Source organism: Pongo abelii, chromosome 12 (genome assembly GCF_028885655.2).
Source record: "Pongo abelii isolate AG06213 chromosome 12, NHGRI_mPonAbe1-v2.0_pri, whole genome shotgun sequence".
NCBI lineage: Eukaryota > Metazoa > Chordata > Mammalia > Primates > Hominidae > Pongo > Pongo abelii.
Genome location: NC_071997.2, coordinates 86948311 through 86970355, shown reverse-complemented (window position 1 = coordinate 86970355; position 22045 = coordinate 86948311). Strand labels below are relative to the sequence as shown.

The window sequence follows — 22045 nt, the reverse complement described above, 5'->3', positions numbered from 1 at the left end:
GGCCTCCCAAAGTGCTGGGATTACAGGCGTGAGCCACCGCACCTGGCCGGTCAATTCTTCTACTTCTTTCTTTTTTTTTTTTGAGATGGAGTCTTGCCCCGTAGCCCAGGCTGGAGTGCAGTGGCGTGATCTCAGCTCACCACAACCTCCGACTCCCAGGTTCAAGCAATTCTCTGCCTCAGCCTCCTGAGTAGCTGGGATTACAGGCACCTGCCACCACGCCCAGCTAATTTTTGTATTTTTAGTAGAGACGGGGTTTCACCATCTTGGCCAGGCTGGTCTTGAACTCCTGACATCGTGATCAGCCCACCTCGGCCTCCCAAAGTGCTGGGATTACAGGCGTGAGCCACCGCGCCCAGCCAATTCTTCTACTTCTTAATCCACTCACTCTCCAACCCACCATCATCTGGCTTCTCTTCTCACATACCTTGCAGGAAATGATATCACAAAAATCCACGATGATCTCCTAATTACCAAATATATATTTTTTTTCCGTCTTTATTCTGCCAAACTTCTCTGCTACACATAACCACTGATCATGACCTCCATCTAAAACTCTCTTCCCTGTTGTTCCAGGGCACCATCATCTCCTGATTCTCCTCATACTTCTCTATTTTTTTTCCTACCTCCTTACGCTCTCCCATCCTCCATCACACTTCAAAAGGTGGTATCCTCCAGTGGTCAATCACGACCTGCTGACAAACCCTTCTTGAGTGAGTTCTTCCATTCTGATGGTTTCATGTACCAACTACAGGCTGAAGACATCCACATCTGGATCTCTAGTTCAGCCCTCTCTGATAAGCTTCACGTTTGTATCATCTACTGTCCTTCCCTACTTGACTGGAAATTCCTTGAGACAAAGACTATGTATTTATTCATCTCTGTAAACGCAAAAGTGCCTAGCACAAAAAAAACACTCTATAAATATTTATTGAACAAAGAATAAATATTTTGTTGCATTAAATAATGGTGGCTAATGACATTGGCTTTTTATTTCTTGGTGTTCTTTAATCATAAGAAGACCCAAATTGTAATATATTCAGGTATTACGCTAAAAGATAAAAAGGATTCCTTACCACATGTTCTAGTTCTTCAAAAGTTTTACAATTCAGCATGGCTTTTAACAAGCACTCAGACATCTTCCCTTCCTTCTTAATTTTCTGGATTGTACTATGAACTTTCTTTGCAACAGCCCTGAAAATAGAAACTTTTGTAATATACAAAAACTGTATGTCAAAACTTTCTTTTCAAAGCTACCTCAAACTTACAGAAAACTTGCAGGTAAAGTAAAACGAACTTTATTGTCTCTGAACTGTTTGAGAATAAGTTAACATCCCTGCATTCCAACACTTTAGTGTGATTTCCTACAAATACAAATCTTCTACATAACCACAAAATAACCATCATTATCAGGTAATTAATATATTACTACCATCTAATGCAGACCTCATTCAGGTTTTACCAACCGTCCCAATAATATCCTTTATAGTGGATTCAGTTAAGAATTATGGGTTACATGTAGTTGGCATGCATCTACAGTCTCCTTCAAGCTAAAACAATATTTCAGTCTCTCCTTGATTTTCTTCTCCTTGATAAGGCCTTGATGTTTTTGAACGCTACTGGACAGTTATTTTGTAGAATGTCCTGCAGCTTGGGTTTCTCTGATGTTTCCTCACAATTAAATACAGATGGAGCATCTTTAGCAGAAATATCATAGAAGTCATACTGTGTTCTTACTACACGTTATTAGGTGGCAAATGATTTTGATTTGTCTCATTACTGATTAACTTTGATCATTTGATTAAGGTAGTATCTGTGGGTTTCTCCAAGATACAGGTATGCTTTATTCCTCTTGTAATTATAAGTATTTTGTGGAGAGGTACTTTGAGACTATATAATTATCCCATTCCTCATTAAACTTCGAATTTATTCACTGATTTATTTATATCACTATAGATTTAAGGGTTTTTTATTTTACTTAGTGCTTACAATCCATTGCTATCATTTATCTTAATGTTCAAATTGTTCCAGATTTGGCCAGAAGTAACCCCTTCAAGCTAGCTTCTGTGTCCTTTTGACATGTCTCTGTCATTCTGCGAGCACTTCCTTATTCTCTGGCATATGATATTTCAGGCTTATCTTCTAGTTTCCCTGCCCCAGCTCTGGAATCAGAAGAATGATACCAAGGTATAGGTACTAGGAATGCTCATTGCTACTGGAGTATCACTGCTCAGGATGGGCACACCTAGCACCCACAATTGGTTTCCAAATACCATTCCCCACTAAAAAGAACCAGGATTCCATGTAGAAAAGCTGATTCCAGGAATCAATTTACAGGGATCACTAAACAACTAGTGACAAAAGGAAGGGTGGGCACAGTAGTTCCTCCACTTTACAACAGGTTTTCACTGTGAATATACAATCCTGTTGTTACAGTTAATGCTTCTCATCCTATTGTATTACCTCCTATTTACAGAATCTGCCTAATAATGGTATTGCTAAAATGATGGGCAAAAGTTAGAGATGATAATATGATTTATTCAAAACGATCGATGGAAAAGAAAATTAAATCTACTTGTAAATTAAAAAAAAAAACTAAAGGCAGAAGACTATAAATTAAAGAGAAGAATATAAACTAAAAAGAAGAATATGCAGTACTTAGATTACAACCTGTATGTCTTCTATAGTCATGGTAGCCCAAGACTGTTTTCAAGGGCTAAAGCCTACCAGGTCATTTTAACAAAAAGCCAATTCCTTTTGTCCTATTAGCCTGCATATAAGGAAGAAGAGAATTATCTTTAGAGAAAAATACAGAAAACTTTTCTTACTATCCAGAATCATACTCTTTAATTCACTTTTCAACAGTGAATTTAAAAATGTTTTACCTTGCAACCCAGTATACATACATATACATGCTACATAATTGAAACATTTCATGAAACAATATTTGCCTTCACCACATAAAGGTACTCTTGTATTTTCTATTCACTATTTCATTTTTTTAAGTGGTATGACTTATTAAATTGGTTTTACTTCTCATGTAGGGGTAGCAATTAACAAATTGAAAACCAATGCTCTAGTTATAGAAAATGCTGAGCTTAAGAAAAAATAAAGATCATATCTCATTACCAAAAAGAAATCTCTGTATTACAGAAAAAGATCTCTTAAGTTCCAGTCAATGCCCCCACTTACTTCAAGGAATATTCACTCCTCTACTAATATTCAATGTATTCCCCTATTCATAGAAACCCAGAGAATGGAATTCTTTTGCAGTAGAAGTGTTTTTTAAAGAAAAAGAAAATAATAATATCCTTGATATACAGCTCCTATTTGTCTCCCATACAACCAAATATTGTTAGACTACCCTTTAATTTTTTAAGCAAGCTTTTCTTGCTTGTTTGTGATGCTTTCTCCAATTTCAGATCCAAAACCCTCAGACTTTCTTAATTACCTTGCCTTCAACCAAACAGAAAGCTTACTTCAGAATTTGCAAACTGCTGGCCTTCTAGGTGTGGTCGAGAGTGGTTTTGTTTGGCCTAGAAATTTCTTATGTAAAAAACCCAAATTACCAGCTTCTTTTCAGAAACAGGAAGAACCAGCAAACTGGGCAGACAACCCTGCATGATGGTAATATACTGGAGACGAGCAGGGGTTGCCCCTCTTAGACAGGGTTTGTAATCTCCAATTCTTATCCCCCATGCTTGATTATCCTAGCCTGGCTCTGGAAGATTTGCATCTGAGACTATTTGATTTAGTCATTTATATTTTTACATTGGCAAATTGATTCTGCCTCTCAATGAAGTATAATTTTCCACATATTAGCATTTTAATTCTCCTGACACTTAAAGAACATCAACAAAAGAGGTAGAAAAGTTAGTGAGATGCAAGTTCCCCCAAAATAACAGAAAGCTTGTCAAGCTTGTTATAAAAATTACCCTTAATACTTTTAAAATGGCTTCATAGTAGAATGATAATCCAATTTTAATCAGATCTTTTTTGTACACTTGAAGAATGTACACCTTAACACAGTGCCCATAGGAGACATGCAATAAATGCATAAGCAGTGAAGCGTTTTAATAAACTCTATCGAATAATATGGTCAGTCTTGTAGTCTTTGTACACATATTTCTCAGTTATTAACAGTGAGTCCAGAGGCATAATTTTTTTAAAAAGGTACTTTCCATTCTGTAACTATACAAAACTTACAATCCACTATTGTTAAATTACCATAACCATTAAAAGTATGGGAAAAAGGCTGGGCATGGTGGCTCAAGCCTATAATCCCAGCACTTTGGGAGGCCAAGGCAGGTGGATGACTCAAGGCCAAGAGTTCAAAACCAGGCTGGCCAACATGGCAAAACCCCATCTCTACTAAAAATACAAAATTAGTGGGGAGTGGTGGCGCATTCCTGTAATCTCAGCTACTTAGGAGGCTGAGGCAGGAGAGTCACCTGAGCCTGGGATACAGAGATTGTAGTGAGCTGAGATTGCACCACTGCACTTCAGCCCAGGCGACAGAGCAAGACTCTGTCTCCAAAAAAAAAAAAAAAAGATGGGAAAAGGAAATATACATATTTCCTACCAAACTCTATACTGCCAAAGAACTCTCCACTTAGGAACTTTATGAAATTAAAAGGACAGATTTATGTGAGTGGTTAAAAGAATTAGAATAAAATGTACTTTCTGAGTTTCCTGATGGCAGTCCTAATTTTGCCATTATGCCCAAACTTTTCTATGAAAGAAGATGACAAACTCTGAGGCACACACTTTTACTGCAAATGACCTTTTTGCTAATACATGCTCAAGCTATGCATAAACACACCAGCAGAGGGACTCCATATACCCCCTAAATAAGTAAAATAGAGCTGACTTCCTCTGTCAGAAGAGTACTATATCCAGATTACAATAATTCAAGGAGACAAAATGCTGAAATTGTCAAATATACCGTCATTCACTTTCTCACTGTTCCTCATTGGCCTTTTCCCCTTACACTAGGCTTATTCTTTTTTAGGTTTCTTACCGTAGCTCTTCTAGGGTCTGCTGAACTTCTCTCAAGGAATCAGCATCAAGGTTATTAATGAGCTCTTTTCGATAACGTATAATGAAGGGAATTGTGTTATCATCATTAAAGAGACGAATGGTGTTGGCACAAACCCAAGGTTCAATATTAGTTCTTTCAGATAAGACCTGCAAATTAAAGATACTTAGTGATTTAAAATGCTGAAAATTAAACATCTATATCATGTATAATTTAAAACATAGTATCAAATAATGTTCTCCAGTGACTTAGAAACTACTTGCTATAGTTTTTTAAAAAAAGAAAGCCATATAAAATACATGTATCCATTGACAATCATAATGGTAAAATAGTCATTTCACAAATTCAATAAAATCTAATCTAAACCACTGTATCATTCAAATTCCAGTGTTCAATGAGGGCACTTTTTGATGATGCAATGATATACTTTTCATCTCTCATATTGGTAGCAAAGCAAGGAGTTGGTAACTCACTTTGTCAGCATGAGAGCAAAGGAAAGCCATTTTTAGTCATTGCTAGTGAGTAATTTGGCAATATCTATGAAAATTTACAATGCATAAATAAACTTTGGCCCAGCAGCAATTCTACTACTGGAAATTTATCATAACATATACATGCCTCTAGAAAATATTATTTATAATAATTTTTTTTGAAGAACTGTTCCTAGCAGAATAAAGGTGAGCAAAAACCTAAGTTTACAATGGAGGAACTGGAAAACATGTTATGCCCACACTAAATACCATGCAACCATTTAAGAATCTGAGGCAGCTCTATATGAACTAATATGAAATGATTCACAAGATCTGGAAATAAAAAGGTAATTGGTTGGGTGAGGGTTAGAGTTGGAAGACCCTTCTATATCTTTTGAATTTTGTATCATGCACAAATATAACATCTTCAAACTAATTAATTACTTTTTAATTTTTTTATTTTTTTGAGACAGTGTCTCGCTCTTTCACCCAGGCTGGAGTGCAGTGGCACGACTGTGATTCAATGCAACCTTGAACTCGCAGGCTCAAGTGATCCTCCAGCCTCAGCCTCCAAATAGCTGGGACTACAGGCCACGCCATCACACCTGGCTAACTTTTTTTTTTATTAGTGGCAATTAGGTCTTAATATGTTGCCCAAGCTGATCTCAAATACCCGGGCTCAAGCAATCCTCCCGTCTCAGCCTCCGAAAGTTCTGGGATTACTGGCATGAACCACCACATCAGGCAATTAATAATTTTTAAAAATATTTGTTTTAAAATATTATTTAAAATCATTGGTATTTTAAATATTTAATTATTTTAAAATATTAAAATATGTAAAATTATTTTAAATACATATTAAAATTGATGTTAATTATAATATTAAAATACTAATATTATTTACAATAATATTAAAAGATGATTAATTATTTAAATATTTAATTATTTTTAAGTCTATAGGTTTTAGCAAAATGTACAGTTAAACAGAAAAGTTTACAAAAGTCAGCCCGGAAAAGAGAAAGAATAAAATCCAATTTTAGTAGCTTCCCAAACCCTAAGCAGCTCTTTCAAAGTAAAGAACAAAAGGAGTACGTTTTATTATTATTTCAACCCTGAATGCCCAAAATCTGACAGAAACTGGGGTAAAAAACAGGGAAAATTTATTAAAGAATTATCGTAATCAACTGATTATCAAAATCAAGTCCAGATACATAACAGACTGAATTTCAAGACTATATATGAAATAAATGGCTAAACTCCAGAGACTATAGAGGATATCTCATTCTCGGGGCATATTAAATCCTGAGGTCTACATCTTATCACCCATTCTGATGGATTAATGCCAATTCTGATAAGAACGCCAATTTCACATTTCTATCCCTGACTCTCTTCCACATGAGCTCCGGATTCATTTAGCTAACTATTTTGACATATTCTCTTGGAAATCTAATGGGCATCTCAAACCTTGCATTTCCAAAGTTATCTTCTTCTCAAACTTATTTCTCCTCTACTTTTACCCATATTATGCTATTCAAATGGCAATTCAACCCAGAAAACTAAGAGTCTAACTCTTCCAACTCCTTCAACTCTTAAATCCAATCTATCTTAAGAACCAGTCAACTTGAACTGCAAAATATTTCCTTACTCTGTCACTGTTCTTCATTTCTTCTGCCTCACACCCCAGTCTAGTTCTAGCCTGAACTAATGAAATAGCTTTTACCTGTTCTCCCTGCATCCACTCTAAGTCTCATCTATTCCAGTATACACAAAGCAACAAGAATGTTATTTTCAAAATGTATACCGGATGTTGACCTGTCACTGATTTCCCATTGCATTTGGAATCCAAACTCCTTACCATGACCCAAAAGACAGCAGCCTCTCTCCAACCTCATCTTATCCAGTCTTTCCCTAGATCATTAGATGCCAGCCCAATAGCCTTCTCCCAGTTCCTAGAACAAGCCCAGTTACTTTGCTCTTAAGAGGCCTTCATGAGGCTCCTCCCTCTTTAGAAATACTCCTGTTGTTGTTATCTTCCCTGACCCTCACAAAATCAACTCATTTATATTTTCTCCCTCAAACCTGTACCTGGTTCCTGTTTCCTGTTCCAGTCCACATCATGTCATCTACCACAGAAACCTTAAGGGATACTGTGGTTATCTCCCATAATATTGTGGCCACCTCTCTCCATTATATAGCAGCTATGTGGCTTGACAGCACTTGACCCTAACTCCAGCTCCACAGCATGTGGCTCAAGTAACCAGCTGTTTTCAGAATTAACAGCCTGAGTGCTGCATTGCCCTGGCCAGAGAGATTAGCCCAATCAGCATGAAGTTAACATTTGGGCTGGAACTTCCTCTGAAGACATACAGTTTGTAGAGGTAGAAATTCAAAGTTGTAGCCATTTTATTGTTATGAGGATGGTGGTGCTAAGAGAATAGTAGATTGTTTCAGTGAACGGACCGAAATTTTCCTGTTACATAGGTCAATAAATCTCCTTTATTGCTTAAACTAGTTGTAGACAGTTTTCTTTTATTGTAATCAAAAGCATTCTAATCAATGGCCTAAGCATCACTGTATATTCTCTATCACATCCATCTACTCTGTCACCAAGGAGGCAAACAGAACTTCTAAAATGTCTGTTCCCTCCCCCCTCAAGCTCTGTTTCCACTAATAGCATCTTTTATCTGAACCCATAGTAGGTATTTATTGTTGTCTATGCCTCCCACCCATCCCATCTGCATTACTACAGATATTTCTAAAATACAAATAAAATCAAGCCCCTTATTTTCTTCTTTCGTTTGAACTTAAGCTCCAATGACTCTTAGCTACCTACAGGTAAAGGTCTAACCACTTCCCTCTTGAGAGGCCTTCATGAGGCTGCTCATGAAGAAGTTAGCAATCTAGAAGGGAAGATAAAATATTAATGCAAATAAGTAAAAATAAAACAGCATGTGCCAGGCAATAAGTGGTACCATGTTTTTAAAGAAAAGATCTCCCTGAGGTAACCAAGGGAGGCCTGCTGAAGGAAGAGCATTTTGGTTGACCCCTGAAAGATAGGCAAGATTCTGAAAGACAGAGATGACAGGTGGAAACGACAGGAATGCTCATCATTTTGGAACTGTGTGATTGTTAGAGCAATCCATGGGCTCCCACTACCCAACAGCTCAGCTATTGTTGAATAAAAGAAACCTAAGACAGCTAAGACTCCAGACCCTGGGTGGTAATAGGTCCTAACAAATCCATATGGCATCATGTATGTTATGGGAGTGTACAGAGCTGCTTATGCAAATTTGATCCTTGAAATTAAGGCTAACAAAACCACATACAAGCAGTCATCATTTTGGGGACTCCAAATCACCAAATGTTTTCTATATTGATTCAGCTGAACATTTATTTTAGCTCATATTATATCCCAATAACCATACTAAGCCAATGATAATCAAGATGTAAAAAAAAATCAAGTGCCTCTTCTCAAGGAGCTAACAAGCTAACAAAAGCAGACAGACATGTAAACAGTCAACATACAGTATGGTTCATACTCTGACAGAAGTGTATATACATTGTTTTAAGACCACAGGAAAGGTGGAAACATCGAATTCTGCAGCAATGGAAAAGCAACAAGAGAATGAAGGTATTTCCAGGCAGCTAAATGGGGAGGCAGGAATTCCAGGAACAGAGAATAACATCAAAAGCCTCTGATAAGAAACCACTGCACATTTTTTAAATTGCTAAAAGTTCAGTAATGCTGAAATGTATAAAACTGCCTTTGCAAAAATCATAACTGAGAAAATTATTACAGCGAAAGAGATCTGACCTAACCAATTCCATCTTGTTCCTAACCTCCAAGATGTCCTTGTCCATTCCTAGGTGTAGGCTGAACTAACTTTGGGAGGAACTTAGTTTACAGTTTAGCTTTGAAACAAAGACAATAACAGCATTTTTGCAAAACAAACCCCCTTCCTGCCTGGGGACTAGACTGCCTTTGTAGGACTAACAAATTGGCCACAAGAGTAGAAATTATGGTTCAGGAGTTGATATGGTTTGGTTCTGTGTCCCCACCCAAATCTCACCTTGAATTATAATCCCCATAATCCCCATGTGTCAAGGGCAGAACCTGGTGGAGGTAATTGAATCACGTGGGTGGTTTGCTGTTCTTGTGATAATGAGTGAGTCTTACAAGATATAATGGTTTTCTAAGTGTCTGGCATTTCCCCTACTTGCACTTCTTTTCCCTGCCACCATGTGAAGAAGGATGTGTTTGCTTCCCCCTCCGCCATGATTGTAAGTCTCCTGAGGTCTCCCCAGCCATGCGGTACTGTAAGTCAATTAAACCTCTTCCCTGGCCAGGTGTAGTGGCTCACGCCTGTAATCCCAGCACTCTGGGAGGCCGAGGCGTGCGGATCACCTGAGGTCAGGAGTTCGAGACTGGCCTGACAAATATGATGAAACCCCGTCTCTACTAAAAATACAAAAATTAGCTGGGCATGGTGGTATGTGCCTGTAATCCCAGCTACTCGGGAGGCTAAGACAGGAGAATCACTTGAACCCGGGAGGCAGAGGTTGCAGTGAGCCGAGATTGCAACACTGCACTCCAGCCTGGGCAACAAGAGTGAAACTCTCAAAAAAAAAAAAACAAAACCCTCTTTCCTTTATAAATTACCCAGTCTCAGGTATGTCTTCACAGCAGTGTGAAAATGGACAAATACAGGAGTCATGCAGCTGGAGGCTTCAGGATTTTAAAAATCCCCAAATTGCTCCTGGGGATAACATTCCCATTGTAAAACCTAAGATCAGTGCTTGAGATATTTTACAGACCCTGCGCTACATGGATCAGCTGGCAACATCCAGATTGATAACCTAGTTCATCTGGTCTTATGGCCCCCACCCAGGAACTGACTCAGCAGAAGAGGACAGCTTTGACTCCCTATGATTTCATCTCTGACCTGACCAATCAGCACTCCTGACTCACTGGCCCCCCTACCCACCAAATTATCTTAAAAACTCCAATTCCCGAGTTTTCAGGGAGACTGATTTGAGTAATACTAAAACTCCGGTTTTCCACACAGCTGGGTCTGTGGGAATTACTCTTCCTCAACTGCAATTCCCTTGTCTTGATAAATAGGCTCTGTGTAAGCAGTGGGCAAAGTGAACCCATTGGACAGTTACATGTACAAGGAGTGTGAAGATCAGGTGAGAAATGGAAAGGTGGATGAGGCTACATGGTGAATTATATAGAGTTTGAACTTGATATCCTATACTCAATATGAAGCTGTTACAGGTAGTTAGACAGGCATGAGCATGGCAGGAGAGCCCCCCTCCCCAACTAGGAATGTTGGGTGATGGTTCAGCAATTATCACATTGCCTCTCTAAAAGTGATAAATTGGCAGCCAGCCCCAGGAAGAGGCCATTTCCTGATGGTCCATACTTATTACACTGAAGTGTTAACTAAATGCAGACACCAGGGAGAAGCAACTTCCTGGACATGCACATTGAGAGACAAAATGGTGGAGTATGACCTTCCAGTGTGATATGGTTTGGCTGTGTCCCCACCCAAATCTCAACTTGAATTGTATCTCCCAGAATTCCCACGTGTTGTAGGAGGGACCCAGTGGGAGGTAACTGAATCATTGGGGCCAGTCTCTCCTGTGCTATTCTTGTGATAGTGAATAAGTCTCATCAGATCTGATGGGTTTATCAGGGGTTTCCACTTTTGCTTCTTCCTCATTTTTTCTTGCTGCTGCCATGAAAGAAGTGCCTTTTGCCTCCCACCATGATTCTGAGGCCTCCTCAGCCATATGGAACTGTAAGTCCAATTAAACCACTTTTTCTTCCCAGTCTTGGGTATGTCTTTGTCAGCAGCATGAAAACAAACTAATACACAGGGACACACCACCAGAGAAGCAAAGAAAGCCTCAGATGGGCTATGTACAACTTCCTAAACACACACCACGTACTCACCTCCCAAGCATAAGGAGGGCACTGCACACGCGGGCAGCCCACTCTAAGGGAAGAATCACAGGAAAGGGGCCGGCCTATAAAGTCCTAGGATCAAAGTTAAACACCACACTTGACCTCAGTGCCTGCTTGGATCTCTTCCGAGCACACTTTCCTTTCCTTTCTTTCCTGTTCTAAAGCCTTTTAAACAAACTTCCACTCCTACTCTGAAGTTTGCCTTGGTCTCTCTTGCCTTATGCCCCTCAGTCGAATTCTTCGGAGGAGGAGGCAGAAACTGAGGTTGCTGCAGACCCTTACAGATTTGACATCAGTAACTCGGATACCTTCCACTGGTAACAAAGCCATTCAACAACGGATCCACTCATTGTTTGGTCTCACCTGTTGAGTCAACCCCCTTTTCAAGAGTTGATGAGATCTATGAACTACAGCAGTGGTTTACAATGTGTGGTCCCCAAACCAGCAGCATAAGCATCATCTGAGAACTTGTTAAAAATGCAAATTCTTGGGTCTCACCCAAAAGCCACTCAATCAGAAACTCTGGGGTAACAATGTGTGTTTTAGAAAAATTAGGCAAACAACAAAGAAACAACTAAAAGAGCTAAAAACAGAGAACAAGTCTTAGAGTTGGGAAGGGGTAGGGCAAACAACTACTATAGTTTTCACTTATAAGCGATTCACATTTATTACTTTTATATTTTTAAAAAATTAACTGGCAGATAGGAATGAGAGTATGGGGGAAAAAAGGCACTCTCGAAAATTTTTTGTACCTCTAAGACAGAGGCACTTATTTTGACTGTTGTTTTAGGCTAATTCCTCTATAGAGTCTATTATGTTCCAAACACTTTTACACAGTCAATATAAACTCATTTAAACTATGTGAGAAAGGTACTTTATTGTCCCCACTTTACAAATGCAAAAACTGAGGGCCAAAAAAGTAAACTGCCCAAAATTCCACAAGCTATATAACCTCTTCAAAAATTCAATTTATATGCCAAGCAAGATAATTCCTCGGGCATAATCCTCACGTATCAAGGGCACAACCAAGTGGAAGCAATGAATTATGGGGGGCAGTTTCCCCTATGCTGATCTCAGGATAATGAGTCTCATGAGATCTCATGGCTTAAACTGCCCTCTCTCTAAAACCTCCAAGAAAATGCTTTTTCCCAAAGTGTCCTGAGATTTACTCCTCCAAAAGGAAATTCCTATTTCCTCAGTTAAAAAGAAAACATCTTGGCATCAAGCAAATAAACTATAGCCTTAATCATCCAGGCAGCATCTGCATTTTAAAAGAATATCTAAGTTAAATGACTCTCTAATGAGTGGAAATGAGAGAATTTTCTATTCTAAATCACTCCCAAACCAGCAACTAGCCACCTCCCCTCTGAAAAGCTGTTGATTTCTGCTGTTCTCCTTACCCTTACCTAGTTATTTCACTGTATCACTTATTCTACTACACACACAAGTTTCCTTACAGATTGCAAAAGGAAAAACCAATCTATGCTGTTAGAAATCAGAAGAGTGGTTGTATGAGAGAGAAGGAGGAATTGGAAAATAGTATAAAGGGGGATTTTGAGATGTTGGTAATGTTCTGGAAGCTTGTTGCTGGTTACACTTTTGAACATCTCTGAGCTGTACATTTATGTACAATATTCTGTATGTTATACTTCAAAAAAAAAAGTTGTTTTTTAAAAAAGACCATAACAAATACTACCAACTAAATTATATTAACAAAAAGTAGCAATATAATTTCTCTTATTTAATTTCTCCTGGACAAATAGGTTAAACCTAATAAGTGGTTCCGCATTTATACACAGAATTGCACTGAGATACACAACTCAGAAATGTTGACTGCTTTTTGTCTCACTTCTTTCCCCAATTTTGTCACCCATGGCTTTTTTCACCCACATAATCCCGCACAATCTATCCCACACAATCTCTTGCAACAAAGGGAAAATAGCTAATAAAAAAGGTTTTGTTTGCCTTTTCTCCCTGTGTAGCAAACTTTACTAAGATATTACACATGGCTGCTCAACTCCCCTACACTCACCACTCCCAAAAGAAACTGAACCACCACCACCTTTGGAGCAGTTTAATTTTCCCAAAAATTGTCTGTAGCTGGTCACTTCTTCAAATTCTTATAGTTCGTGGTATCCATAACATATTTGCAAAATAACTTTAACAAAAACTAGTTTCTGGTCACAATCATACATTTGCAGTTCGGGAGAAAGCGCTGAAAAGGAGTAGGTTGCTTCTGTCAAAAGACCTGGTGATCCCCAACACCGGATCAGGAAATAGAAACAAAATACATTCATGTATAATGTCTGTTAAAACATTATAGGAGGCCATTGTTTTGGACGAAGCTCCTGCAGTAGGCCCCGATAGACCCTATGTTCCATAGACTAAAAATCAAAATGGACTCACTCTGGCTAAAGTTTAAGTCATCAAACTAAAACAAAGTTGTTATCTGACTTTCCAAGAAATCTAAAGAATGATAACAGCCAATTTATCAAACAGGCCAGTTTCAATCTTCAATAGGCATGATAATAAAGTTCCCTCTACGTTAATCCTTATACAAAAAGACTGAAGTAACTTCATTTTATCTGTTATTTTTCTATTTTTCTGTCTCCCTCTCTCCACCTTACAAGGAAAGTAATCCACTTTCTGTTGTTTCTGCTTTCATTAGTCCTATCTATAAAACCATCTCCCCTGCTCAATTCATTAGAACACTTATCCTATTTTATGAAATGAAGTGTTGCTTGATTCTAGAATCATAAACCCAATAGAGATCTTTAAACTAAACTTGTAATTTTGTCTTTTTGACAAGCCTAAAACTAAATCAAGTGTTGACTACATAGTTCTGCCTCTCCAAACAAGACAGTGATGTTCCTGAAAAAATCTGTAGTTTTCAGAGTTGAGAAATACACCTTGAACGGAAAAAAACAGAGGACAAAGTTATCACTGTGGCCAAGGCCATGGGGAACAGTACACAAAATGAAGGAAATATAAATGACATTTCCTCATATTCAACTAGTAATACTTAATAATTTCTATACAATTAAGTTTCATTAACCATTCCTTGCTAACTAGATAACTATTCAGGATTTCCCCAAAGAATTTGGACATACATTTTGTGGCAGATAATATGCATGTTACAGGTATTTCGTTGAGTCTGATCCTTATCCAAATGTTCAAGACTTTTCTGATTTTCTGGTTTGGTATTACTTGACTCTCATTCTTGTCAGTTCCCTCTTTTTCCAACATGTACCCCTGTTCTCAACCATGTTTACAAGCAGGAAAACAGTTTTGAGACAAAATTACTTTCTCTCCCACAAAGTTTCTCCTGTTTACGGAGAAATTTTAAAAGTATAGGAAAGGAAATCCACATATACCACAAGAACTGTCTGTAAAATTCAAGTTAAAATTAAGGAAGGATAATTGCAACTGGTTAAATAAAAAAAACCCAAACATGTAAATTCACACGTAATAGTTTCCCAGGCAATTTCCCTGAACCCACCAGGAAAATGCTGAGCTTAATAATTGCCATCGGATTGCTCAGCAAAGGTGGCAGCGTCCCAAAAACGACTTCCCAACTCACAGGCAAGGAGTGCCCAGATTCTCAGAGAATAGGCTTTCAGCTGTCAAAATTCACTTCAAAAAAGGAAGAGGAAAAAAAAATTGCTTGGAATTAAAAGGAAAATCTAGTATGCCTATAATTTTCAAAATATTTTCTAAGAGGGCAAAAGGCCATAAAATAGTTCTTGTGCCTTTAAATGAGACAACTTGCTTCCAAGTCACTGTTCCCACAACACAACAAAGGACATTACTGCTACTAGCTTACAAATAAAACTTTTCTTTCTTTGCTTTTCATTTGTCACTCACCTTCTGGCAGCTGGGCACCTATCGTTCATCATACACTTGTCCCTCCTCATTCTACTCAGCAAGTAATCTTGCCCTTCTCTTGTAATGTATTTTCCAAAAGGCTTTGTTTAGCTGCTATTTTAGTGACATTACAGAACTCATTAGTGAACCCAGATATTCATCCCTAACAAAACATTAAAAGTCTAGGTTAACGAATTGCAGAACAAATTTTCTTCTCTCAAAGCTCTGAAATCAACTTTAGTTATACCTATTAGAGAAATGACGCAAACTAGAAACTAAATTCTACAAATACTTTGAGTCAATTCTCAGTAATTTCCCAGTAAGTTTTAACTTTAAGATGGTTTTTCTGAACAAACAAACCTGTTTTCTGTCTATTCTACTCCTATCCATAAAGGATTCTTTGATGGTTAACCGATTGTATCTACTAATCCATCATGATAATGTATTAAACAAATGTAAAGTGCCTAGTACAGAGCCGAGCTCCTAACAAGTCATCTATAAATAAATGGTAAGTATTATGATCTGTAAACCAACACCTTAAGGTATTATGATAAAAGAAACCTAAGTAAATCTTTGTCAACAGTGGCTAATCATCACCTAGATTTATAAATTTACATTCTAAAGCTGAACTCTGAAGTAGACATCTTCTGGCCCAGAAATGCCCTCCTTTTCTCAGAGAACACCCCCCCACAACCCTAACACACACACACACACACACACACACACACACACACACACACACAGAGGTGGAGCCCTGGCAGCCATATTTCTAAAATACAGTGAGGCCTCAGCACCCCAGGCACTGGACCAGAGATGGATACCTGCACCCCCCCACAACCCTAACACACACACACACACACACACACACACACACACACACACACACACACAGAGGTGGAGCCCTGAGATGGATACCTGCACCCCCCCACAACCCTAACACACACACACACACACACAGAGGTGGAGCCCTGGCAGCCATATTTCTAAAATACAGTGAGGCCTCAGCACCCCAAGCACTGGACCAGAGATGGATACCTGACCCAAATTCAGCCAATCAGACTTTCTTCTTAAAATTTGGAACTGGAGGCCGGGTGCGGTGGCTTACACCTGTAATCCCTGCACTTTGGAAGAACGAGGTGGGCAGATCACCAGGTCAGAAGACGGAGACCATTCTGGCTAACATGGTGAAACCCCGTCTCTACTAAAAATACAAAAAATTAGCCAGGCGTGGTGGCACATGCCTGTGGTTCCAGCTACTCAAGAGGCTGAGGCAGGGGAATCGCTTGAACCTGGGAGGCAGAGGTTGCAGTGAGCCAAGATCGCGCCACTGTACTTCAGCCTGGGTGACAGAGTGAGACTGTCTCACAAAAAAAAAAAAAAAAAAAAATTGGAACTGGAATACAGAAGTAACTAGTCAGTCTATGTAACTAATAAAACTAATGGCAAATAAACTAGGGAGCTGTCATTTTCTATCCTCTGTAAAGAAGCAAGAAAATCTCATCTGCTGAGAAAATAATAACTCAAACAGAGAAGCAGCAGAAATTGGTGATTATAAGACACCAGATAGAGAGAAAACTAACAGCATCTTCTCTGAGTCCTCACAGTTTCCAATTTCTGGTTCAAGTCCTTTGGGAGACTTGACCACATTCTGTCCCTTTTGTTCTTTGAAAGGTCCCTTATGTCCTTGGTGAAAAACTCTTTTCTACTTAAGCTCATTACAAAGAGCTTATATACTTGTAACCTAGAGACAAAAGGTTAAGGCAGGGCCATTTTCTACATCTCTTTCCCTGTAACACAGGGTGGGAAGCAGAGTCATAGAATAAGTAGCTCTTTACTATGAATAACTTATTACCAAATCTCAAAGACCAGAGACTTCACAGTCTAAAACTTCTTAACTTCCTCCTGCACACTGTCAACTACCAGAGGTGGATCTACATCAACAATGGAAATAAGCTTCAAAAGTGTTAGAAAAGGAAAAAAGAAGGGAAGTGGTACATGTCCACCTGCCTCTGTAGGACTGGTCTGGAACCAAGACCTTTAAGAACAGCTTCAGGGTGAATCTGATGCAGGTAGTCCATGGACCACACTTTAAAAACGCTGCCTTCTAGGTCTAAATGAACAAAGAAAAAGAAGGCATAGAAAGGAGCCTAATTATACTCTGTTTTTCCAAGATACCTTGGACTATTCATTCAGGAACAAGGGTAAGAGGAAAAGCTGTAAAGCAACATTCTATTCCTTAGTGCACCAGAGGGAAGAAAAATCATGATTAAAAATTACCAGTGACAGGCCACGCGTAGTGGCTCATGCCCTGTAATCCCAGCACTTTGGGAGGCCGAGGCGGGCGGATCACAAGGCAGGCAGATCGAGACCATCCTGGCTAACACGGTGAAACCCCGTCTCTACTAAAAATACAAAAAATTAACCAGGCGTGGTGGCGGGTGCCTGTAGTCCCAGCTACTCAGGAGGCTGAGGCAGGAGAATGGCGTGACCCCAGGAGGTGGAGCTGACAGTGAGCACCACTGCATTCTAGCCTGGGCGACAGAGCAAGACTCCGTCTCAAAAAAAAAAAAAAAAATTACATTTTACTAATAGGTAATAGAAAAGGCAGCATGGGTACAAAGACATTTGTGACACACAGGCAGTCCTAGATTGAGAAGTGGAATCAGCATCCAGCAGAGGCCCTCAGCTCTACAGCCACAATCACAGCAAGGGAAAGAGTACACAACAGAATCACTGGGACAGATAACAGGGAGGGAAGTCACTCCCATCTACCCTGAGAGGCACTACCATAATTAAGTCTAAAATGGTCCCAGAATGTGCTGGGACAGACAAAAGCTCACTAGCTACTCTTCGGGTCTCCAACACTGTCCCCAAAGCCAGCCAAAAAAACTGGGAGAAATCTGATTTCCCCTGTAGTAAGACATATAATTCTGGCATCTCAAGTTGGAATTATTATAGAATTTCCTTTCAAAAATCGCTAGGCCTTGTTGTAGTACATTACGACATTATACTAAGGGTTAAACCGATGTATGAACAGCCAGTGACCTAATCACCTACACTGCTTTTATAGGAAAATACAGTCCAAGTTCAAAGCAAAAACTTAACAATGAACCTGTGGGAGCCCAACCAGTTGGTACAATCTGTCTACATAGTGTATGTTCACTAAAACACCATGGCAAAAGGTCAAGAGAGGCCATGCATCTTAGCAGAAGAACTGATGATTAGTTACAACACAAAACAGTGTACCCAAGAAAGTAACAAGTAGGAAAGCCTCCAGAAATCACTGGCAAAACTGAAGAGGGAATTGAAAACCCCCAGCCCTTCCCTTAGACAGTACAACCCCTGTGCTAGTCAAAAAGAAAGCACTCAAAACAACTAAAGTGACAGAAAAAGGCTGCACATACCTGTACTATGTCCCAATTCATTTCCACCTCCTCTTTAATATGATTGGCATTTGCCGGAAACTTGACAGGCTGCCCCTGAGGACACGTTTCAGTCTTGATTTTCTTTAAAGGGGACTGACCAAATGTAAACTCATCGTCATTCTCTTCCTTCTTGCATGTACCTCCCCACACAGTGCTTGTGGATGGTGTCTCTGAACTATTACTCTCACCCTCTAAGTAGCTGGCTTTGCTGGTTTCTTCATCAACTTTCAGCTTTTTAGTCCTTCGAACTGCATGTGGCTGTGCCGCACATTTCCGTTTTGTCTTGGCTGTTTTCAGAGTCTGTACAGTATTCAATTTATTTTTTCTGTCTTCCAAAGCAGTATCAGCAATAGCCACAGAGCTATTCTATCAAACCACAAAGAGAACATATGAGAATTAGAAGATAAAAAGCAATTTCCTGGGAATATTACTCACAAATAAAAGTGAACAAATTATTGACACACACAATAACTTGGAAGAATCTCAAGGAAATTACGTTGAGTGGGAAAAAAAGCCAATCTCAAACTTACATACTATATGAATACATTTATGTAACATTCCTGAACAGATTAGAGGTTGGCAAGGGTCAGAGATGATGGGGGGAGGTGGGTGTGGCTATAAAAGGGCAACACTAGGCATCTTTGTGGTGATGGAACTGTTCTGTCATGGTAGATACACAAACCTACATGTGTGATAAAATTGCACAGAACCAAGTACATACATATACATACACATGAATGAATACAAGTAAAACTGGAGAAATCTAAATAAGATCAGTGGATTTTATCAATGTCAGTATCTTGGTTGTGACATCTTACTATAGATTTGCAAGATGCTATACCATTTGGGAAAAAATGGATAAAGAGTACATGGAATTCCTCTATTATTTCTTGCCATTGCATGTCAACTATTTAGAAATAAGCAGTTTAATTTTTAAAAATGAGTAAAGGATAGGTCTACACATGCCAGAAAACCAAGATTAAAACTTGCTATCAAAGTCAACCACCTAGCAGACAGAAAAGTAACACATTGACTCATACAACTCAACAGGCTACACATGCCACCAATTTCTGCTGAAGAGTAGAGGATAGAACACAGAATGACAGCAGGCTAATGTCAGGAATTTTTCTTTAACAAGAGTCGGCACAGCAGCCCACACAGGTATCTAGGGACTACACTCTGCACTGCCACTGACCCCCAATCCAAGTGACAGCTCAAGTGTGAAGAAATGAGACTTGGCACCCATCTTGGCACTGGGGATAGTGTAAATAAGATAAAGACCCTACCCCTAAGCTGATCTGTTCTCCATTACCTAAATGATGCAGATGGCACAAACATGAACGATTCCCAAACTAAATTTTAGTCAAAATTCTATCTTCTCTTTTATCAAGTATTTTTTCCAGAATCACTATTAAAAATATTTAGAACTACAATAAAGAGCACCTCCACCCCAATGCCAACCTACCACCACCACCATCTGAACTTGAAAATAATGAACATTAGAGAGCCCTCTGAGTATTAAATTTTTTGCCCAAAATAGAACGGATCAGAGCAGAGATATAAAGATAAAATAACTCCCAGGCCTAAAAGAGTTGATAACCTAATCAAATGAATTGACATATCTAAAGAAAGTATCAATCATAAAGGGTGTTGTCAGCCACTGTCTTAGCTTCAAGCTATTAAAACATTCAATTGTCATTGTGACAAGCATAGTGCCTAGACCACAGTGGACATTCAATAAACTCAAATAAATGGATTTATCTTATCATCCTATTCTGAGTCCATGCTCATCAAGTAAATTTCTGATTACTACTTAATTCCCTATTCAGATTAGCCTCCAAGGAGAACAAAAGGCTGGCCATAAGAATTTCAAGTCCTTAAGATTATTATTTTAAATTATTAAATATTAAACCAGCACTCTGGTTGTATTTATCTCTCTTGTGAACACAACTGATGTAAAAACACCCAAGAGAGATATATCTGTTCCCAAAATGTTGACAAAATCATGTTCCTAACTTAGAAACCCAGTTCCATCACTTACTATCTGTACACCATGAGCAAGTCACTTAACATCTTTCTTCAGCTTTCTCATCTATAAAATCAGCATAAAAGCACTTGCCTCAATGGTTGTTATAAAGATTAAGTAAGATCATTTAAATGAAATGTTGAGCGCATTGCCTGGCTAATGGTAAGCACTCAACTATTTGCTAATGCTACCATCATTACCAGCACTACCACACCCAGACCAACTCCTAGGAGAAGGAAAAGGGACTAGACAAAGAAACACAGTACAGACCCAAAAATTAAGACCCATGGTAGGGGATGCCACTGCTGGCAGTTTTTGTCATTTACATGCCTTGTCCTACTCTGTAGAATAAGAAAGTAACATCACCAATCAGGAAGACACTACAGAGTTCCCTCTATCCAGCTATAGCACCTACCAGCTCCTCCTTAACAACAACGACTTCTGAGCCATCACTGATCTGTGGGGCATTCTTCTTCACCTGAGGCATCCTCTTTGGTTTGGATTCCTTGGGAGGGGGCTGTTTACGGCTTCTGGGAACTTTCTTTTGGGGCTCCCAGGCACTATCTTCCTTGTCATCTTCTTCAGAGGCAGATGATCTAGAAGTAAATCAACAGAATAATCTCCAGGAAAAATAAAAGCAAATGTCAAAGGTAAAAAAGAGATGCATGATTCTTGAAAAAATGATAAAGTAGGAGGTGTTTAATATAAAATGGAGTGATTGAGTACAGGCTGTGAACAGTTATTGCTGAGAATTGAACCAACAGAGTTGATGATGGGCCAGTATAAAAATACCCCAGTATGCTGTAAATCACAGCTCTGTCTCTCCATTCTCTTCTCACCTAACTGACAAACACATACACACATTCATTCAAGACACAGAAAATAATTTATTACCTTAAGTAATTTACTGGGTCATGTCAAACTATAGTCAATGTGAGCTTTTCAATTTTAACAGTGAAAAGCACTTAAATAAGTTCCCAACTACTAATCAAATTCATTTAAATTGTATTAAGTTATTCAAATCAACGAAAGGATTGAGAAATGGCTCTAGGAAACACCCTAAATTACATTAAAAGCCAGCACCAAGACCCTTCCAACTGCTTTAATTAACCCTTTTTTCCTTTCACAGAATGGATTTCTTTCCTGATTAGATTGGATCAGGTGCGACTACAGTACTTTTCCAACAACAAAGAATCAAACTCACAGCAAGAGCAGAGAAAAAGCAGCCATGGGAACTCTGTTAAAGGACCA

General features: G+C 38.8%; 1 protein-coding gene across 1 annotated transcript in view; it reads right to left on the bottom strand.

The window, feature by feature from the left end:
• SRBD1 (S1 RNA binding domain 1) overlaps nucleotides 1-22045 on the bottom strand; it is a 231114-nt gene that overhangs the window by 200580 nt on the left and 8489 nt on the right. The window contains 4 exon segments of the mRNA NM_001133776.1: nucleotides 1077-1194; nucleotides 5021-5187; nucleotides 18748-19134; nucleotides 21210-21390. Coding sequence (NP_001127248.1) covers nucleotides 1077-1194; nucleotides 5021-5187; nucleotides 18748-19134; nucleotides 21210-21390 — 853 coding nt within the window.